General features: G+C 56.2%; 1 protein-coding gene across 1 annotated transcript in view; it reads right to left on the bottom strand.

Annotated features, from left to right (window-relative positions):
• Nucleotides 1-1151, bottom strand: part of LOC119420769 (arrestin red cell) — a 10477-nt gene extending 9326 nt beyond the window's left edge. The window contains exon 1 of the mRNA XM_037688196.1: nucleotides 931-1151. Within this exon, the coding sequence (XP_037544124.1) occupies nucleotides 931-953 (23 nt within the window). The 5' untranslated portion in view covers nucleotides 954-1151. The remainder of the gene's footprint in view (nucleotides 1-930) is intronic.
• Nucleotides 1152-1444: the final 293 nt, after the last annotated feature.

Raw genomic sequence — 1444 nt, 5'->3', positions numbered from 1 at the left:
TTCCAGATGTTGGGCCCGATCATGGCGGGTTTTGTTCCAGATGTTGGTCAGATCATGACGGGTTTTGTTCCAGATGTTGGTCTGATCATGACGGGTTTTGTTCCAGATGTTGGGTCAGATCATGACGGGTTTTGTTCCAGATGTTGGGTCAGATCATGACGGGTTTTGTTCCAGATGTTGGGCCTGATCATGACGGGTTTTGTTCCAGATGTTGGGTCAGATCATGACGGGTTTTGTTCCAGATGTTGGTCAGATCATGACGGGGCCATGACAGCCTCAGCTGTGTCTCTGCAGGAAGTGCAGAATAAAATCAGTTTCCTGCTTTTTGGCTGAAACTGTTTCTCCATCAAGCCTGAGGAGGGCCAGCTGATTAACGGAAGCCTGCGGGGCTCACGCTGACGAGGAGAACTCGAGCACGTCCTCCTCCTGCTGCTCCTCCGTGTCGGTTAAAAACAGAAATGTTTGTTTTCAGCTCCGCTCGCGGAGGAGCTCCATGTGTCCATGCCGCCCACCACCGTTCATTGTACAACCGTGTTTCCACGGGGGTTCCGGTCCAAAACACTAAAACCAACAGTCTGACTTATGAGCGCCGTGTCGCGCTGACGACAATAATCGTTTAGGATCAGTACAGAACCTCCGAACCGAGCCCGGAGCGCCGAGCCGTCCGGCGGAGTCGCGCCGCGGCCAGCTAACCCCACCCTGCTGGGCTAAGCTCGCCTCCGGAGGAGCAGCTCGGCGCCTCCAGGGGCTGAAAACACGACCCGGGGAGGGGGGTTCGGTCAGACCCGGTTCGGATGTTGCCCCCTGTCCACGGAGCAGGTAAATTCTGCAGCACCGCCCTGTGAAAATGTGCCCCCGCCCGCCCGGGCCAACGGCTCGGCTGCTAGCGTTAGCGGAGCGCGAGGAGCTAACGGCGGCTAGCCGTCCTACCTGGTGCCCGCCTTGTCCCCCATCTCCTCGGCAGGCGGACGGTGACACGATCCCGACAAACTGAGGCCGGACTCGGCGTTGCCTTGGCGGTGGTGAGGCGGTGTCGGTTCCGGTGGTTCGGTTCAGCCGTCCATCCACAGCAGCGCAGCGGCAACTACTTTATGCTAATTAGCTGTAGCGCCGCCTCGGCTCCTCCGAGCTTCCGCAAAGACACGATCTGTGCGTGTGCGCGCGCGCGGGGACTGCTGTCTCTGTGAGCGCCGAGCGCGCAGCTTTACCCGACTACCGAGGACACTCCAGGTGTTTCCAGGTGTTTCCACACAGCGGCGGCTAAAGGTTAAAGGTCGCTCCTGCAGGTTAGAGTCGATTCCAGCTGTTTTGTTTTGTACACTGCGGTTTTACTGTTGTTGTTGTTTACTGGTGTTGTTTTTGTTTACTGTTGTTGTTGTTGTTTACTGGCATTTACTGTTTTTGTTTACTGTTGTTTACTGGTGTTTACTGTTTTTGTTTACTG

The sequence above is a fragment of the Nematolebias whitei genome, chromosome 14 (genome assembly GCF_014905685.2).
Source record: "Nematolebias whitei isolate Nwh7 chromosome 14, NemWhi1, whole genome shotgun sequence".
NCBI lineage: Eukaryota > Metazoa > Chordata > Actinopteri > Cyprinodontiformes > Rivulidae > Nematolebias > Nematolebias whitei.
The sequence above is the reverse complement of the archived record's forward strand: the minus strand, read 5'-3'. Positions and strand labels throughout refer to the sequence as shown.